At 47.5% G+C, this 17979-nt stretch overlaps 1 protein-coding gene across 1 annotated transcript; it reads left to right on the top strand.

Annotated features, from left to right (window-relative positions):
• Positions 1–630: 630 nt before the first annotated feature.
• Positions 631–16097, top strand: WNT5B (wingless-type MMTV integration site family, member 5B). Its single transcript, XM_010566191.1, has 3 exons — positions 631–882; positions 7025–7317; positions 15485–16097. The coding sequence occupies exons 1-3, from the start codon at positions 645–647 to the stop codon at positions 15941–15943; spliced, it is 990 nt and encodes a 329-aa protein (XP_010564493.1). The 5' UTR covers positions 631–644; the 3' UTR covers positions 15944–16097.
• The last annotated feature ends 1882 nt before the right edge of the window (positions 16098–17979 follow it).

The raw sequence follows: 17979 nt of genomic DNA, 5'->3' as shown, positions 1-17979 counted from the left end.
CGGGCGGCGGAGCGGGAGCGGGAGCGGGAGCGGGGCGGCCGCCCCGCGCTCCCCGCGGGAGCTTTCCTGCCTGCCGGGCTTCTTTCGCAGCAGCTCGCTTCTCTGCGGGTTCCCCTCTCCCGCTCTCCCAGCCGCCTCTCCTCCGGGCGCTTCTCTGGGTTCCGTGGGTGAGGGCTCGCCGAAATCCCGCCCGGGCTCGAGGATGTGGGGAACGCGTAAGGAGAGGATGGGTAAGGTTTCCTACCCGCTGCCAAGAGCCCTGGGAGCGGCCGCGGAGCCCCCTTCCCCTAAGGAGCGGAAAACAGCCTGGCTCGAAGGCAGGCATCGCTCGCTGGCGGTCTGTAAAAAAGCAGCCCGCTTTCTTCTTTTGCAGAGAAAGCGCTGAGCTTTCTCTCTCCCCCTCCCCATCCCGGGTGTCCTCCGTGTTTAAACTCGGGTTACAAACGAGCTGTGTTTCTCCCGCTAGAGCCCTGGGAAAGCCTCGCATCTGGCAGAGCCGTGGAGGGAGGCAGCTGACATGAGAAATGCGCCCGAGCTTTGGGAGCGGGGCTGGGCTGGCGGGGAAAGGTGCCGGGCGTTTCGCGGAGGGGGGGCCTCTCCCTCCAGACTCCCTGGGCTGTTTTTCTCATCGTAGGTCTTTGGCCATGAACCCCATCCAGAGACCTGAGATGTACATCATCGGCGCTCAGCCGGTGTGCAGCCAGCTGCCGGGGCTCTCCCCTGGGCAGCGCAAGCTCTGCCAGCTCTACCAGGAGCACATGGTGTTCATCGGGGAAGGGGCCCGCAGTGCCATCAAGGAGTGCCAGTACCAGTTTCGGCAGCGGCGGTGGAACTGCAGCACGGTGGACAACACCTCTGTCTTCGGGCGGGTCATGAAAATAGGTAGGAGCGCCCGGCACAGAGGGGTGCTGGGCACAAGCCGGCTGCCCCTGGGCAGCTTTCTCCCTTTCTTCAAATACACATGCAGGAGTGATGAGCCCCATTAGCACCGCTCCTAAAGCTGCCTTTAATGAGCTTTTCCATTCCCTGGTGTGCTGGTGCTGCCCGAGCCCTGCCTGTGTGCTGCCTGCGCCGGGGCGGGTGGCAGCAGTGCACCTGAGCCGCAGCGGGGGGCTGAGGGGGACACACTTGCTTGGGCAGGGGGGCGAATGGGAAGGTCAGGAAGAGGGGGCTGCTTTTGTGTGCTTGGTTAAAGGTAGAGAGGAAAGAAGCTGGAGCCAGGAACAATGGACCGATGTTATCATTCCCAACATCTGGAGTGCCCTTGGACAGGGAATGCAGCCCTGAGATGCGGGAAATATGGGCTCCCCTGGCATGGGATCTGCCCCCCTCCCTGTTCTGCTGCTTTCTGTGTAAACCTAGGAGATTTTTATAATTCCTGCCCTGCTGGCCGTAAGAGGCACATTGACAGGCCATTGCTGCACTTGAATTGAGGTGTGACCTAGCTACATTGTCCCAGCTCCTTTTGAAATGCAGTCATCTGATGGCAAGAAACTGAGAAATCCGGGCTCGGTTTGATGTGTCCGACAGCCAGGACAATAAAGAAAAGGTGTTAAAACAGCCACACACACACACACACACACGCACGCATGCACCGCACAACGCTTTCAGGGGTTTTGTTTCCCACCCACAAAGCCGATCATTTACGCTGAAGAACCAGCACTATTTCTTGATTGTAAGGTCAGGGAAAATGCTTACCACAGGATGGAAAAAGACTTCCAGCTCCTGCACCCCCAGCTGCCCCCCAGCATGGCTTGCACCTTTTTGGCTTCACTCTCAAAAAAAACCGCATAGGCAGCAGGACACCAAGAGATGCATCTTTAATACCTCTGGGGCGTCAAGGCGATAGAGCACTAGGGTAACCAAGTCCTGTGATCCCTTCCATTTGATCCTGAAATTCTTATGTGTCATCCTAGAGAATTCTAGGGGTATTTCTGCGTGTGTTACTCAACCTTTTGGGAATTCCTAATTCAAGCCACCAGAGCCATTCTAATTCCTTCCTTTCTGCCCAGCTCATACCCTAACAAATCCCGGCTTCTCTGGGGTGCTGCCCTGGGAAATGCCAGTTCCTGACACATACTTTCAGCTCCTGACCAACATCCAAAGCATCTGCGCATCCTTGATCTCTCACTTTCTGATGGCAAGGGTGGTGGCCAGATGAGGCTGCACATAATCCTAGATTGTTAAAAGTTGTCCTTTGGGGCATGAAAACTGAAATTTCAGCCACTGAAGGGAAAGGACAGAAAATAACACTTCCATCTCTCCTTTCTGGTGTCCCTCCCTCGCATGTAACTTATCCCAAAGAATAGGGTAGATTTCAGATCCCCAAAGAGATCCTAGTGACTCCACAAGAACACAAGAAAATAGGAATCTCCCCTTCTGGAGCAAACCTCTTCTTCAGTACCTTCCTGCAGCCCAGGTTGGTGCAGTGGGTGAGTCCACACCTGGAGAAGAGAAGTAAGGGTGAACTAAGAGAAAGCAGAGATGAGAGCTGAAGGATGAAAAGTGTTGGGAAGGATGACAGAGGGTATACGGGAAGAGGGGACTAGAGTGGATAGTGGAAGAGGGAAGGTTCCTCCTCTCTAAAATGAATTTGATCCTGTTAGTTTAGATTGGGAGTAGATTTGGGGTTTGGTGAGGAAAGAGGTGGTGCGGGTGTGTGATGGGTATGTCCAGTAGTCCTGCTGCTGCTGTTTGGTTTGTGTGTGCATGCATTTGTTTGTTGGGAGTACTGTTGTATCTCTAGTAGGAATCTGCTGATGGTAGTGTCTGTGAGGTGACTGCCTGCGGTTGCCCCTGTTTAAAAACCTATCCTAACAAAGAGTTTTGAACCCATCTCCTTTAGATTCTCTGGTCAGTTAGAGCATGTTCAGATGTTTATACTCCAGCACAAGACAGCACAGAAGTAAGAAAAATGTCACCAGTATTACAGGGGTATTACAGGGTCTGTGATGATTCATTGCTGTTGTCTATGTCAGTGATAAGCTGCTGTGCAGGGGGGTGCTGCCTTTTCTCTTAGTTCCACCTTCCACTTCTACTTTTTCCTACTTTGTAATGAGGCGTTGCTCATCATTTCAGCAAATCTGTTTTCCATGCTGGGGAAGAAAACAAAGCCTTTTAATCTCGCAGGTTGTGTCAACTATAAAATAATTCTTCTCTGGATTCATGCTGTGTGCCTGTCTCCTGTTTTCAACCTCTGAGCCCCAATTCTGGACCACAGCCCTTTTTCTGTACTCTGTGCCAATGGCACGAGAAAGGTCTGGAGACCAGGATATCTGCAAGAGTGCAGAGGCATGCCAGAGTGTTGGGGAGGGTGGGGGAAGAGATAAGAAGGACCCAGAAGGTGTATAGTGTGCCAGCAACCCTCAGCTGCCCACCCACCGATGCAGGCATAGCATATATTACATGATTTCTCGAGCTGCTCTAGATTGTGAGAGGGGAGGAGAACCTGCCCTGGCCAAGTCCAAAGCCTGGGAGATCCTCGCGAGACCATTCACTCAGAAACCTGGAAGATTAGTTTCCTTTCCCCCTCACAGAAGTTGGCTCAGCTCAGAAACGGGAGACCCGGTCGGTCTGTGTTCAATCATTACACCTTCAATTTGTGCATTTCATGGAGGTGAGGCAGTCCAATGATACAAAGCTTTGTAGAGGCATCCGTAGCACTGAAGTAGGCTGCTTTATAGCATTGGTTTTTCCTAGTGTTTGTGATGTTGTGAGAATTGCTCTTACCTTTTAAATGTGGTTTATTCAATAATGATTTCTGGCGATGCACAGAAGTTGTCCTTCTGAAGTTGCTTCTTGTTCTGTTAGTACAGATTTTAGACTGCATATGTGTGTATATATATTTCTATACTTCATATACAGACACAGTCCTTACTTCTACGTTTATGAGGGAGAGGACAGAGCACCCAAAAAAGTCATGTTAGAACTTTCTCAGGGGAGGAGAGAGTGTGTCTCCTTCAGCGCAATCCTAAATGCAAGGCTGGGGTTTCCGGGCTAGTCCAGTCGTTTCTGGAGCCAAAGATCTTATCTCTTCTGCCTTTTGAGATGCAAAAAGGGGGGGGGAAAGGAGTCATAAAAGAAGAGAACAAAGCGAAATATTCTTCCTCGTTTTTCTTCGCGATTGGCGAACTTCAGGGAAACGCTTTTAAAAAGAAATCGGTTGAAATGAAAACTTTTTCATCCGAAAAGTTAGAGCGACGCGTTTTTACCATCTTTGCGTCAGTCTCCCCACGGGGGCCAGCTCTCGCACCGCCTCCTCGTGCAGCTCCAGAAGAGCAAGCCGTGGGGCCCGACACCTCGCCTGGGCCGTACGGCTCAGCCCGGGGCCCCCCGACAGCTGCCGCAGCCCGGCGCCCCCGGGCCCGCCGGCGGCGGCGGGTGGCCGGCGGGCACAGGAGGGCAGCAGAGCTCCGTGCAGCTCCGCGCCGGCGGGCAGAGCCCCCCGGGGAGCGCGGCCCTCCGCCCCGGGGAGGGCACAGGGGCCGCGGCGGGGGTCTTACTGCCTGACCGTCTCTGTAACCTCTGTTCACGTTTGCACGGATTTGGGGAATAACGGACCTCTCCTTTTTGAGACGACAGGAACTGGAGCGAACTTGGAGGGGGCGAGCGAAAACCCAAATACTCTTCCAAGGCTGGAAGACGTGGCAGGAGAGCAGAGAAGACTAGGATGGATGGACAAGCCCACAATTGCCAGCTACAAATTTGCTTTGTATTAGGGCAGGGTTTCATGCACACGTCCGATCCCGCCTCCCGAACCAAGCCGCAGTCTTCCAAACCTACGTCTAGCGACTCTGTGGGCAGCGAGGGAGGAAAAAACCCCGCTGTGACTTGTTTCAGCCTTTCCCGCCACCATCCTCAGCAGCCTAAACAACTCATGCAGATCCAGGAGCTGCACACTGAGTTGTCATGCTGCTACATCTGAAACGTGGAGGCGGTTAAAACATGGACAGCAAAAGTGTAAATCCAGTCTGTGCTTTCAGGGATCTCAAGCAGGCTGTAAGGATCCTAAGTACCTGGAGCCATGCAGGCTGTGTTGCACAAGCTGTAACACCGGGAGGTCCTTTCCTTGTATGTATTTTAATCTCTATAGATGCAGGGAGTGCTCTACTTAACAGGTCGATTGGTGTGTCTGCAGGGCTCTCACCATACAGGCACAGGCTGGCAGGAGCAAAACTGCACATGGGACCATTACCTTAAAGTACCCATAACACCCAAAACAAACTAGATGAGTAAAAGCCAATTTTGGTTGCTGAAAAATGACCATAACTCCCTTATAGGCCAGTCTCAGCTGAATTACCTTAACTAGGAGTCATTTCTCCCTACCGCTTGGACCACGGAGGTTTGGGGGACACAGTCCTCTCCTTATGACCTGCTAGTGAGGCCCTCCCTTCCATATTATGTGTCCTGTAGTATTTTATCACCCTTGTGCTGTACTCCAGAGCAGAAGCCCTTAGTGTACGACTCATTTAGGGAGGGAAAAAAAAAAAAATCGCAAGTTGTTCTGCAAGGTGGATGCCATTCACAGCCTTGCCTTTGTCTTGGGTCATTACCACTAAGCTGGTGATAAGCTGCTATTAATTACAAATTGTCAGCACGTGCAGATTGGAACAAGAGTTTACCAAAGCCATCAGCTCAGTCCTGCTGAGGGAGCTGGCACTGAGAGCCTCGTGGGCTGGTGACAAACTGTTCTTGGAGGATCTGCCCTCTGAAGTCATTCAGATTTGCTTGAGATGCATCTTGCTGGGGTTTGGTGTAAGTAGCTCTTCACAATCAGATTGCTTATTCTAATGAAGCTTTGGCAGTTGTTCTCTTTATCACCTGAAAGTTTGGTGACGCATACAATGACTCTGACTCTGAAGGTGTCGGTTTAGCTATTTATTATGTGTGGTGAGAGTGCAGGTGTAGATTGCTTCCTTCTCCTCATCCCCCTCTACAACCTGCGTTCAGACCCACAGCACTCACTGGTGCAGCGTGCTTGGCCTCATGCAGTGTTCTGGCTGTGTTGGTGCCCCGGTCAAATTGGGGCTGAATTACTGCCAGGAATACATAGCTGGAGACCCGATCCAGCTGCTTGGCTCAGACTCTATAGAGCATATGCTCCAAGCAGGGCAGTCTCTAGAAAACCTGCTAATGGAAAGTCTTTTCATTTATTATTGTCTACATGGGAAAGTTTTACTTGTTCCAGCGCTGCGGTTCTGTAGGCATTGGGAGACCCTGTGCCTTGATGCTTTAGTGTAAAAATGGGTTTCCTTCAGTTTGTCTCAAAACAGTTCTCAGCTGACCTTATGTAAACCAAAATAAGGTCGATGAACCAAGGAGCCCATAAAGAGTGCTTGTCCCAATTAAATGAAGACCATTTCAGAGTAATATCTGGCTTAACCAGAATGCTCCTTTTGCACAGACCCAACCTCATTAGTTGTTCTCAATGATTATTGGCAAATTCAGTGGCTAAGGCAGCAGCTGTATTTTCAGCAAATGAATAACCCTCTTGCTGCTTGAGAGTTTCCTCCAGGTTAAAATGAGAGGATACTGAAGGAGAAAGAGGCTGAGCAGTCCCTGCCTATGGTGTTGCTATTTCTTTTGGGCAAGGCCCGGAGTTTCCAGGGCTCTTGGATGGGCAAACATAGGTGTAATGAAAATAATAACCCTTGAGGAGCAGCACCTACAGATTCACGCTCTTCTCAAGAACGTTATTCCAGGCAACAGCAGGAATCTCAGACCCTTCCCTGGTGTCTGTCAGAGAATCAGATTTGGGTTTGATCCTGGTTACACAGAAAATGCCAGTTCTGGATAGTCAAAACTGGGATGCAAGCATGTGTTAGGACAGTCCCCCCTCTGCCAGAACGGGGCACTGCCCTTGCACTTGACCACCCCATTCCTTTGTTCCAGTTAATTCTGTGCACCTTCTCAGAGCACACCACGTCCTACTGTCCGGAGCCCGTTTGCTTGCTCCTTGCTGCGCGTTGCATTTGTTAAATGAGATTTGTCTGTTGTTAATTTGCTTCTCGCGTCTCTCTCGCAGGGAGCCGAGAGACTGCTTTTACCTACGCCGTCAGCGCTGCCGGGGTGGTGAACGCGATCAGCCGGGCTTGCCGCGAAGGAGAGCTCTCCAGCTGTGGCTGCAGCCGGACGGCCCGGCCCAAGGACTTGCCCCGAGACTGGCTGTGGGGTGGCTGCGGGGATAACGTGGAGTATGGATATCGTTTTGCCAAGGAGTTTGTGGATGCCAAGGAGAGGGAGAAGAACTATGTGAGAGGTTCAGAGGAGCAGGCTCGCATGCTGATGAACTTGCAGAACAACGAGGCTGGTCGCAGGGTAAGACAAATGCTGAACCTTTCCTCTTTCTCGGAGGCAGATTCCAAAGGCTTGAGATTGCTAGATACCAAATTACTTGGAGGTTTGATGAGGGATAGTCCAATGATGCCCCAGTAACGTTGTGTGGTCACATTTTCTGCGTTTTTGTGAATATTGCAGACAATATCGACAATATTATATTCCAGTTTTAATGGTAGGCTTCCTTTGCCAGCTAAAGCCAGTGAGTTTTTGGGTCTCTTGAGGTACTGTATGGCACACGTGTGCAGACATGTAAGCCCTTTCCAAATAAACTAGGTGCTGCCATGGCCCGCTTTCAAGGCTTACGTCTCAGAAATTGGCTTCCCAGAGCTGGCAAAGTCAGAGGCTGGTGGTGAAAAGAAGAATTGGTTGGCATGTGGAGTTCTCTTCTACTGCCATCATTTAGATTTTGGGGAATATAAGGCCAGAAGCAAACATCAAATCGGGCTACCTGGCTATCTCTGAAACTTATGCCTTGCTTAGTTACCTCAATATTGGGCAACATAAATAATTTGCATCTAGGTGACAAATATTTTCTAAGAAGATACACAGTTTTGATCTGGAGACCCCTAGGGATGGAGAATCCATCACTTCTTTTTGTAGTATGCTACCATTGTTAATCACCCTGTTGCAACACTCTGCTTCATTATCATTTGAATTTATCTGGCATCAGCTTCAAATCAGTTCTTTTTCTGACTTTTACAGCTAGATCCAAAAGCCTCTTAGTAGTCAGAATTTCCTCTGCACAGAAGTATTTATCTGCTGTAATTTATTCACCACTCTTTCTTGACAAACTAGATTGAGCACTGAAGACTCTCTCAGAGGTTCTCATCAGCCATCAAATCATTTTCACATCACTTTAGTGTACCCTTTCCAATTTTCCCATGTCCTTTAAGAAACTGGATACCAAAATGACATGATGGGTTCTGGTATTGGTCTCACTGATGCTGTAAACGTAGGTGAAGTTGCCCTGTTTGTATGCATTCAGTGTATGCACATTTGCTTTTTACACAATTCCTCTGGATGTGATTAGTAGCCTGGAAGGTGTAACATCATTCATATGCGGTAAAACTGTGTAATCCTGCCTCTTTCCAAATGTAGAACAGGAATACTTACTTGAACATTTGTGCCTTTTCCACAGGGTGTTTAAAATTTTTATCGTTCTTCCCTAGTAGTGAGCTTTTCTAAGGTTAATTTGATTTCTAATGCGTATTAAAAAATCCTATTAGGTGTACTTAGCCTTGCTCTCTTGCACATTCTTAACTAATATCCTTAGTTCCTTATCAATTTTCTGCCCTTTCTTACTTCTAATTGTTACTGAATTATCTTTGCTTTTCCCATATATGTCTGTCTTTTCTGCGTGTAATTTTGGCTTCATTTTGCCACCAAAGAAAATGTGTGCTATTTTTTTGATTCTGAAATCAATGTGTTAGGTTGAAGCATTGCAAATACTCCATGGCTCTCTTGCAAAATCAGATTGGGGTAAATTTGCAGCGGGTGGAAAACTGTGGACGTGAAAGCTGTAGAACTCAGTGGATTTTGGTTTGGGGTTGGATTTTTTGTCTTGGAACAGCAGAGGGTCTGCATTTGCTTAGAAATGAGGGGCATTGCCCCGTGGTGTTGTAGCCTGAAAGTGACATTCTTTTCTGCATTACTTGCTTTGAACATCTTCTATGTCTGGAGTCATGAACTTGGATTACAACAAATAAATACCCTGCCTAAAATAGGGAGTGAATATGTAATGAGACTTTTTAACAGCCAGTCCTATTGCCTTGAGGGATCCAGAAACAGAATATGGCCAATAGTTTGAGGCGCCAGTTGAACTGTAGTAACATCTGTATTAGCAGATCAGGTTAGAAGATACTTGCTCCACAGCATGGGTAAAACACTACCCTGGCTTGTTATTCTTGTTATATGGGCAAGAATCTCACTGAGCTGTGATTTCAGGTGGTGATACAGTTTTACATGGAAGAAAGCTTTGTCCTGCTTTAAGGACAGAGCTAAAAACAGTTATGTCCTGCCTTTACTACAGTGCAGAAAGCTGTTTAAATTGTGCTTGGAATGCTACAGTGCCCGTGCTTTTTTGGACTCCATAGACAAGCTCTCAAGGCAATTTCTGTGTCTCCAGTTAACACAGGACATGGACAAAAGCTTTCCAAAGGGGCCGGCAAAAGACTATGTTATTTCAAGCTTGGTTTTGGTAGACTCTGTAGAACAGATGGCTGTAGAAAATAACCTTAGATGAAATGAACACAAGTCATTTTAGATTAAATTAAGTGGAAGTATAAACCAGTGTGTGATTAAGCTTGTGGATTTCAAAGAACAAACTCTGATAAACTAAGGGAGTCGGTTAGTAAACTCAGCCGAGGAACTCGATGTGGAGGAGGTCTGGAACTTTTTCAAGTCAAAGATGCTAAAGCCATTACAATTCTGCATGCCAAGCAAGAGGAAAAAGCTTGTAGGAAGAATATCCAGACCTCACTGAATGAATAACTACCACAGAGAAGCTGTTAGGAATAGACCGAGAGCCTACTAAGAATGGAAAAAAAGAACTGATAGCAAATAAATAATGAAAAGCTCTGTCTTAGAGGTCAAGAAGTGTAAAGATGAAGTGAGAACAGTAAAAAATCACGCTGAGTCAGACCTTGCAAAGGGTAGTAAAATAAACAGCAAAAGTTTTTTAAACTTTGCAAATTGGAGGAGACTGGAAGAAAGGAGACGGCTAGTCAGTGAGGATGGGGGCTGAGTCTAAAGACAGAGTAGTTCTGGTCCCCAGAGTAAGCAAGTGCTTTACCTGGGGCTTAAAGTTGGAATGGGGGGCATTGCTCCCCCTGCTACAGCGGGGTACTGTATGTCTGCTTCACAATGGAGGTGTCTGTTTCTGTCCTCCACACTCCTGCCTAGGGGAATAACTGCTTGTAGTGTAGATTTTTAAATCCCTCCGGGACTGTGCTTTTTCGGGGAAGCCAGGCAGGGTGCCTGAGGGGCAGGCAAGGTCTATCCCAGCAGGTAGTGGCCCGTGGTGCTGGCACCCTGTGGGAGCGAGGAAAGCATGAGGAGGCAGCTGTCCTGTTCAGGCAGGTGGAGGAGGAGAAGCTGAGCAGCAGCTACTGAACTTTGGGGCCAGCGGACCCGGGATGCATGGGATGGTGCAGGGGGGCTGCTGATGGAGGGGAGTTTGGGATTGGGTCAAATATTTCAGATGGGAGTCAAGTGGCAGCAAAGGTTTGGAAGAACGGAGGGCTCTGGAGTAAATGAGAGTGGGGCTTTGGAGTGGATTGAGTGGATGAGGATTTGGGGGTTGAGGAATGGAGATGCTGGGTTCGGGAACGGAGATGAATATGAAAGGCTCTGGACTGAGATGAGACCTGGGGTGGCTCTGAGATGGTATTGCTACAGGTTCCAGGGTTGTCTAGTCAGGGTGGTATTTGGCCAGTACAGGGCAGCCTTTCCTCTTGGCTTTTAGAAATATATTAGCATGGGAGCAAAAGAGAAAGGAAGGCTTGAAAAGGAAATTATCACAACCAAGGTGGAAGCAAAACTCAGATAGCATAAAGCTTTCAAGTCACCAGGAGTGCCCACTTTTTTTCCTGGCACTCTGAAAGAGCTGGCATCTGGCAGCACAGGCAGTGTGACCTTGGCCCCGTTTACAGGAGGACCTGGGGGAAAGGGTATCTCAGAGGAAGTGGCAAAATGGGAAATAATTTGAGAAGAATTTCTCAATTGATCACACAATCATTTAGAACATCACTGATTTCCTAAAAAAGCAAAATAGATCCGATAGGTCTCATTTATCTGAACTTAACGTGAGTGAGACATTTAATATATTTCCCACATGGGAAACACTTGGTTAAATTAAGAAAGGTAAGGAAAAATGCAGCAGCTATGGGGTGGACAAGAAACTGGTTCAAGGAAAGAAGTCAGTAAGTTGTGTGAGAGGACGTATCTTGATCTTGACAGAGCTTAATTAGCAGAGTACTTCAAGGACTTGCCTCAAGACCAACACTCACTATTTTTGTTTCTCAGCCTCAACACAAGAATTAGGAATGGGCTGATGAAATTTGCTGGTGATGCAAAGGTGGCAGATATTATGAATACAGAGGAGAATCCGAATTTTGTACAGCAGCTAGTGACATCCAATAAAACTACATTAAGACCATCATTTGAGGTCTTATATGAAAAACATTTTAGTCATTAGGACACGAGTAGAAAAGAATTGGGTGCAGCAGTCGGCTGCAGATGACTGCAGATGTAATGTGGCTCAGAAGGTGGTAAATATCCTATAATGTGCTAGGGAAAGTCTTTTCATAAAACATGAGGGAATACTAATGCCATTGTATTAAGCTCTCGTGAGGCCCCAAAATATTGTATGTTCTCATATTCCCAAGCAAAATGACCTCAGACTAGAAAAGGCTTGTTATGGTTGACCCAAGGGATAGGAATCTTTTCTTAAGAAAGCGGGCTAGAATAGCTTGCCATGTTTAGCCTAGCAAAGTGAAAGTTGAGAGAGGATATGACTGATGTCTGTGTTAGTGGGAGAAATAATAGGGGAGGAAAAGTACTTTTTAAGCAAAAGGCCAATTTGGCACAATAGCAAATGGGCATAAAGTGAATACATTTAGGCTGGAAATTAGAAAAAGATACTTTATCATTGGAATAGTGATCAGAATAATGGTGGCTGAAAACCTAATTGCTTTTAAAAGGGCACTCTATACATTTAAGGAAAATACTATTTGAAGCGGTGCCTACAATAGCAAGAGATCATACTTAATAACTGAGGAGGTCCCGTCTAGTCCTGCATTCCTAAATGTTAAGTTTTCACTTCTGAGATTCTGGTTTTGGAAGTAGGAAGGTGCACATGTAACTCCATACTCCCGAAAGTTGGTGCTGAAAGAAAGGAGTACTGGAGACACGGCAGTGGGCATTGCTAAGTGACCAGCAGGTGCCATCCCACATACAGCCTTGCCCCACTTTCCCAGCCAGTGTTTCAGTTGATGTCTTCTGATTTCTAGGCTGACTTTTGGCATGTCCCCTCACTCAGTTTCCTGTAGGTGAGAAAGTTCTCCTTGAACCCTGAGGAGCTCTGGTGGCAGGAGAGAAGGTTGTCCCTGCTTTCTGCAGTTCTCAGAAGGAGCTGCGAGGGATGGGAGGGGACCAGAGGTCTTTTATCTTTCAGGCAGTCCTGACCCCATCACCCCTTCACTCCACATCGGAGTCCTTGTGGTGGTGCCTCCTGGCTTTATTGCCCTTGTTTGTTTGTCTTCGGCTGTTATCTCAATATGTCCTTCCCTTCCATCTGTCTTTTTATTCCAATTGGTCTCCATTACCCTCTCTTATTTCTCCCTGTTCCTTATCTGTCACCCTGTCTGGCAGTCTGTGGCAGTCAGTCCTTCCGTGCTGTTTACCCAGTCGGCATATGGCAGGCCTCAGTCATCAGTCACTCGAGCCACTGCCAGAAGAGCCTGGAAGGGGGTCTCGCTAATTGACCACATAGGAATTCTCCATTAATTCTCTTCCCATTCCCATTCTTGCAAGAACAGAATTGGAAGAGAACTTGGGCTTATGGGAAGGGGCTTTAAGCCTTTCCATTAGAGGTGCTTTGAACCTGTTTAAATGGCGTGGCTATCGATCAGACCCTGCCCTCAGAACTGCATGTGGGGTCTGTTATTCTTTACCTTGACCCGAACCTGGCTAGAGAGGAATTCTCCAATTTCCTCTGCTTTCTCCCCATCTGGGCAGCAAGGGGGGAGAGTGGGAGAGCCATTTAGCAGCTGAAGCTGTGGTTACCTCCACAGGACATTGATAGTGGGAGCTGCGGGGGGCTGAGTGGCACCATGCTTACCTGCGATAACTGGTAGCATTTGCATTCCCCAGCACAGCTAGTACCCACATGGGCCAGATGTTTTGAACATCAGTTGCTTAAAGCCAAGCCGGAGTGAACTCTGTCCCATGACATTAGCTGAGAGGGATCGAGTTGCAGTGTTTTTCTAAAGGAACAAAGCCCAGGATTAGGAAGAATCATAATACTTTATAAAAACACATGCAAGGGCAAGAGAGGCACGAGTGGCCTGGGATTTGACAGAACCATAACCAAAAAGTGCTAACACAAGCTTATAACAAGCAGGCTGGCAATGCAGTGAGGATATAGTAAGTGTCTGGGGCTCGGGAAATTCAGCTGTAGCTCTGTCTGGTTATAGTACAGCAGGAATCCTTAAGTAACGGTGTGGTTGGTCCTCCGCAGTTGTAGTTCGATCCAAGACAAGTGCTTAACTCTCAGCCTGTAGCTGTTACATTGCGCCGTGAGGGATTGCCTCAGTAAATTGAGCTCCGAGGAGCAGAACTAAAGCTTCTCTGTTTTAAGGACTCACTCCATTCACTTTCTTGGGAGCTGGATCGGCCTCCATGTGATTTAGCCATTAAGCCAAATTGTATCTTCACTAGCTGTCAAAAGCACTAGATGTTAGTTAGACCAAGGGCATCCAGTTGTTGTAGAACTCTGACCTGTTGCTGCTGGTCCAGAACGTGGTTGTAGGCATAAGGTTTTGCTTGCAGTATGCTCAATTGCCTTAATCGCTTACTCCTTGGCAAGCGAATGCAGAGAGCTGGAGAGCTTTCTTCTGTGTTGGTGAGTGAGGCAGAAAAGAAACCTCAGTGTTTGGCTGCTTTCTTCAGCAGAAAACCTGGCTAGAAGACATACTGCCATCTCCTTCAGAACATCCTAGTTTTTTCTCATGTTCCTTGATCTCCCCTACCAGATACCGCTGGTGGTAATTTTGCAGCTAATGCCAAACAGCCCTGCTTGGCACATGGGATCTGGCAGGGGCACTGCCCTGTGAACGTGCAGGACGTGGGACGGTCATGGGAGAGCAGATGTGAGCCTGATGGTGAGAGCGTGAAGAGCAAGGGCTGGGGGGGGGAAGCTGCTGTATCACGGAGCAGCTCTGATCGCGTGGGGATGCTAGCTCTTTGCTTTGCAAACTCTTGTCAGTGCCTGTGAGTGCTGACGGGATCTCATGTAGCATGCGGTTTTGTACCTGTCTCTGAAATTAATGGAAAGAACAAACCCAACCTGCATTTTCAGTTTATTTTGAGCTTTGTTGTTCTAGAATATTTTTCACTATTTCTCTCTCCTCCCAGCTAGTGTGGGACAACAAGAGTAGCCACTGTTATCCTTTACGTCATCATGTACTTGCTCTGCTCAGGGTTTAACGTTCACAGGCCTGAATTTTCAAGACTATTTGTTAATTTTGATGCCGAATTTTCAGGGGTATGATGCATCTATAGCCCCTGCAGACTCCTGAAAACGTAGCTGAAAGTATCTCGGAAAAGCCAGCACCAAAAGCTTGGGTTTGCTGTGTAAAACGTAGGCCCTTCTGGGTGACGCCAGTCCTGTTAGTGAAGGGAAACGTCTGGACACAAGATGGCGCAGGTTTGCGGTTAGGGCTTGCGACTCAGCCCTGCTCTGCACCGAGGGCGCCTGGTAACAAACCGTTCCTCCAGCAGAGGTGAGCTGCTCCGTGCCAGGGTGGAGGTGTTCGTCTCTCTCCTCACCACGGCTACCCCTGCTTGCTCCTCTCTGGAAAGCAATGACTCCTCTGGACACTGCCCCTGAACGAGCTCCTCTCGGCGCAGGTGGAGGGAAAGGGAGTGGGTCCGTGGGTCCATTTCCAAAGGACGGGGATGTATCCCTACAATGAGAGTGTCGGTTCCTGGTGCAGGTGATAGGAAATGGGCAGGTTCCCAGGTGTTCCCTTTTTGCAGCTCTGAAGGGAAAAACGTGCAACAGCATGGTGGTCCGTGAGACCGGGGGAATTTCCAGAGTCCACACGGTGAGGACTCTCTCTCTTCTTTTTTCCTGCTCTTGACCCTGCTGTCCAAGTCAGAAATCTGCCAGGGGAAAAGAAGGTGGGGTAGGGAAGTCATGTTTGGAGGCAACATGACCAGAAATAGAAATATTTAGGCAACAGGAATGCAGCAGTTGCAACAAGAGTAAGAGGAGACTTTTTGTCTCTTCTGAAGGGCGAAACAACAGAAACCGGGGGATAATCAAAGCAGTTATGAAAATGTGATGAATTCATTGTAATTAAGCCAGCTGCCAGTGCAGCAGGAATAGACGCAGCTTTGCCTGATTGCATTTCTTTTCCCGCAGGCCGTGTACAAGCTGGCGGATGTGGCCTGCAAGTGCCACGGTGTGTCGGGCTCCTGCAGCCTCAAGACCTGCTGGCTGCAGCTGGCTGACTTCCGCAAGGTGGGCGACCTGCTGAAGGAGAAGTACGACAGTGCCGCTGCCATGAGGATCAGTCGCAAGGGCAAGCTGGAGCTGGTGAACAACCGTTTCAACATGCCGACGCAGGAGGATCTGGTCTACGTTGACCCCAGCCCGGACTATTGCCTGCGCAATGAGACCACTGGCTCTCTGGGTACCCAGGGCCGACTGTGCAACAAGACCTCAGAGGGCATGGATGGGTGTGAGCTGATGTGCTGCGGACGGGGTTATGACCAGTTCAAGAGTGTCCAGGTGGAGCGTTGCCACTGCAAGTTCCATTGGTGCTGTTATGTCAAGTGTAAAAAGTGCACAGAGATCGTCGACCAGTATGTCTGTAAATGAAAGGAGCCACCAAAGCAACAAATCTATATTATATAAATCTATATAAATATATTTTATATTTGTATAAATAAACAGATGATGATAATAATTAAAGAAGCTTATTTAAGAGACATTTTGGTTTTGAAATTTCCCCCATCAGGCTAGCTGGTTTGCCATTCCTTCAGTTCTGCTGGGGACTTTGTGTTTGGGTGCATCTGTCCGTGGATGTCTCAGTCAGGGTGAAGAGGCTGAGGAGGTACTGACAAAGTGAACTCCCCCCTGCACACAAGCACACGCTATTTCATTACAGAAACAAAGCCAGCGTGAAGGAGAAGAGTGGGTTCCTTCTGCTCCCTCATCGGTAAATCTCAGCATTTTGCGTAGTTATTGCACATCTGAAATTACAGCCAGGCGTGGCTGAGTCCTAGTTATCTGAATTTCAAACCCTGCCACCCCACTAAACCTACTGGGGAATTTGGAACCAATTTGAAGCCAGCACCTAGCTCTTCTGTACCGCTTGGGCAAAGGGGAAATCTGTCCAGCTCGGGCTACATGGCTATGTGCATGAGGGAGATTTTTTTTTTTTTTTTTTTTCCTTTTAATCCCATGCTGAAACTTAATTTGTCAATATAGAGGAGAAGCTGCCGGTGCCCAGGGATGTTTGCAAAGGCAATATACTTCATATGTTGTCAGTAGAAAGAAGCATTGCACGCACACACATGCACATGACTGCATAAGCACTCCTCATACCGCTGCTGGTTTTCTTCTTTGAAGTGGGTGCAGGTGGTCACCTTGTTCAGCTCTATTAAATCCTCCTCACCACCATCACAGATGTATAGTTTCTCTTTAACATTAAACACCCCTCAATGATATTTCTTTCCCTCTGTTGCTTGTGTATATGTGTGGTTTTGTTCTATTCTTTTGGTGGGGTGCCTTTTATTTTGCTGCTCTGTATTTCAGAGTCCAGGGGCCATGCTCTTCCCTGGCATAAGCTAACCACAGATACATTTGTTCCCAGAATGTGGGCGTATGTTCACCGATGGAAGTCTTTTCTGTGTTTTTCCTTGGTAATAAAAGAGTATAATAAAACTGTACTAGGGCAGAAGGCATTACCAAAGTCTGCTAATCAGTCTTACCACGTTGGGATTTTAGTAGAATCCAATTCATAAAGCAGGGAACAAATGCTGTTTCTAGCACAAGACATTTCCTGTGCCTCTCAGCATCTGCAGAGTTCATTTGCAGTCAGAACAATCAAGAGAAGCCAGTCCCCAAAATATAAGGGTTTGCTAATATACATCCCCTTTGTTACTGACATTCCAAGGGTGTTGGGTTTTTTTTTTCTGTAAATTTTAAAATGCGCAAAATATGCCAATAAGCAAAGAGCCAGTCATGAAGATTATTATTTTTATATTAAACCTCTGTTTCTTATAAAGCATTGCAGTTTTACAGATTCCACCATTTCAACCACCAGAGAAGAATTTATATGTACCTTTCATACTTCAAATATTTGAGGACTCCAGAAAAGCACAAGGAAGAAAAATTATGTTTAATAATTAGGACCTGTTGTTTTTTTAAACCAATGTGTCCAGTTTTTACTTTATTTTTTTTAATCCAACAGGCAATATATTTGCTGGCATCCCAGAATGCAGTTTCTTGGAATATAAACAGTGGCCTAGATTTATTTTATTATATAAAATCCAAAGCCAGTGGTATTGTAATTCAAAGTAACGGAAATAGTTTTCCATGCATGGAAAAAATGTGAGTGCAATGGCCTGATCCAACTCCCATTAAACTTCAGTGGGAGCTGGACTGAGCCCAAGATCGGATCAAATGTGTGAGCTATTCACTCCTGGGATGCTATATGTTTCTAGCCCAGTAATAAAACTTACTCTACCTTGGATACATCTAAAAAAGACCTTTCCTCCCACCACCCTCACCTCATGTTCTTGTCCATCCTTATTGCGTCAGTACTTAAAGGTGTCAGCTATTTGTATATGACACCCTCAGGCATTGTTAATGTGTCTAATAATTCAAAATGATTTCATCTGGCCTTTCCA

Source organism: Haliaeetus leucocephalus, unplaced genomic scaffold, assembly GCF_000737465.1.
Source record: "Haliaeetus leucocephalus isolate CR32 unplaced genomic scaffold, Haliaeetus_leucocephalus-4.0 Scaffold206, whole genome shotgun sequence".
Classification (NCBI taxonomy): Eukaryota; Metazoa; Chordata; class Aves; order Accipitriformes; family Accipitridae; genus Haliaeetus; species Haliaeetus leucocephalus.
This window is presented reverse-complemented; position numbering and strand designations above follow the sequence as displayed.

Bases quoted from the DNA above. Each gene is read 5' to 3' on its own strand.
- WNT5B (XM_010566191.1), top strand. From the start codon at position 645: ATGAACCCCATCCAGAGACCTGAGATGTACATCATCGGCGCTCAGCCG. The intron at 883-7,024 runs GTAGGAGCGCCC...TCTCTCTCGCAG, and splicing joins CGGGCGGGTCATGAAAATAG to GGAGCCGAGAGACTGCTTTT. The intron at 7,318-15,484 runs GTAAGACAAATG...CTTTTCCCGCAG, and splicing joins ACAACGAGGCTGGTCGCAGG to GCCGTGTACAAGCTGGCGGA.